The sequence below is a fragment of the Penaeus monodon genome, chromosome 29 (genome assembly GCF_015228065.2).
Source record: "Penaeus monodon isolate SGIC_2016 chromosome 29, NSTDA_Pmon_1, whole genome shotgun sequence".
Lineage (NCBI taxonomy): Eukaryota > Metazoa > Arthropoda > Malacostraca > Decapoda > Penaeidae > Penaeus > Penaeus monodon.
In genome coordinates this window covers 8,853,838-8,854,422 of record NC_051414.1, presented here as the reverse complement: position 1 = coordinate 8,854,422, position 585 = coordinate 8,853,838, and the positions used below count along the sequence as shown (strand labels likewise).

Below are 585 nucleotides of genomic sequence, written 5' to 3'. Positions count from 1 at the left end.
CCGTTCTGTTGTTGTTCTTTGTGAGGTGTGGTGGGTAGGGCGAGTTTTTTTATAGTGTTGGTCTCAACTTTATTGAGCTAAAGACTGCGTCTGGTTGATACCCGCGCAGGCACGGGTACGCAAATACGTCGACCAATACAAACACGAAATAAATATCCCATTAGCACATCGCTAGTATTCCTCCACGTCAGTCTTCTTATTCCACGAACTCAAAAGCCAAGCTTACCGATCCACAATTTGCCGTTGGTGTTGAGTGTCGTGGCGCCCTTCTCCGAGACGCCCTTGACTGGTCGCTCGTTGTCCACCCTGAGGACGCCCAGCCGCTTCCTCCTGTGCGCCACCAGGGTGTGCCACTGCCCGTCGTCCACGCGCACCTGCACAAGGACACCGGGTTAGGATTACCACTGCTTGCATATCAAATCAGTTGTTCGATTTATGTTTTGGGGCACCGAGTTTCGAAAAGAGAAATGGCTTTGAATTACGAAATATCGGACAAATGGCTGTATCTTTTAATTATGAAATAAACACCTAATTGAGGGACAAAACGAAAATATTGTAAGTCCCATTTTTACGTACCTAAACATG

At 47.4% G+C, this 585-nt stretch overlaps 1 protein-coding gene across 1 annotated transcript in view; it reads right to left on the bottom strand.

The window, feature by feature from the left end:
- The window catches only part of LOC119591720 (agrin-like), a 23,384-nt gene that overhangs the window by 1,063 nt on the left and 21,736 nt on the right, over window positions 1-585 (bottom strand). Inside the window, exon 19 of the mRNA XM_037940468.1 lies at window positions 227-374. Within this exon, the coding sequence (XP_037796396.1) occupies window positions 227-374 (148 nt within the window). The remainder of the gene's footprint in view (window positions 1-226; window positions 375-585) is intronic.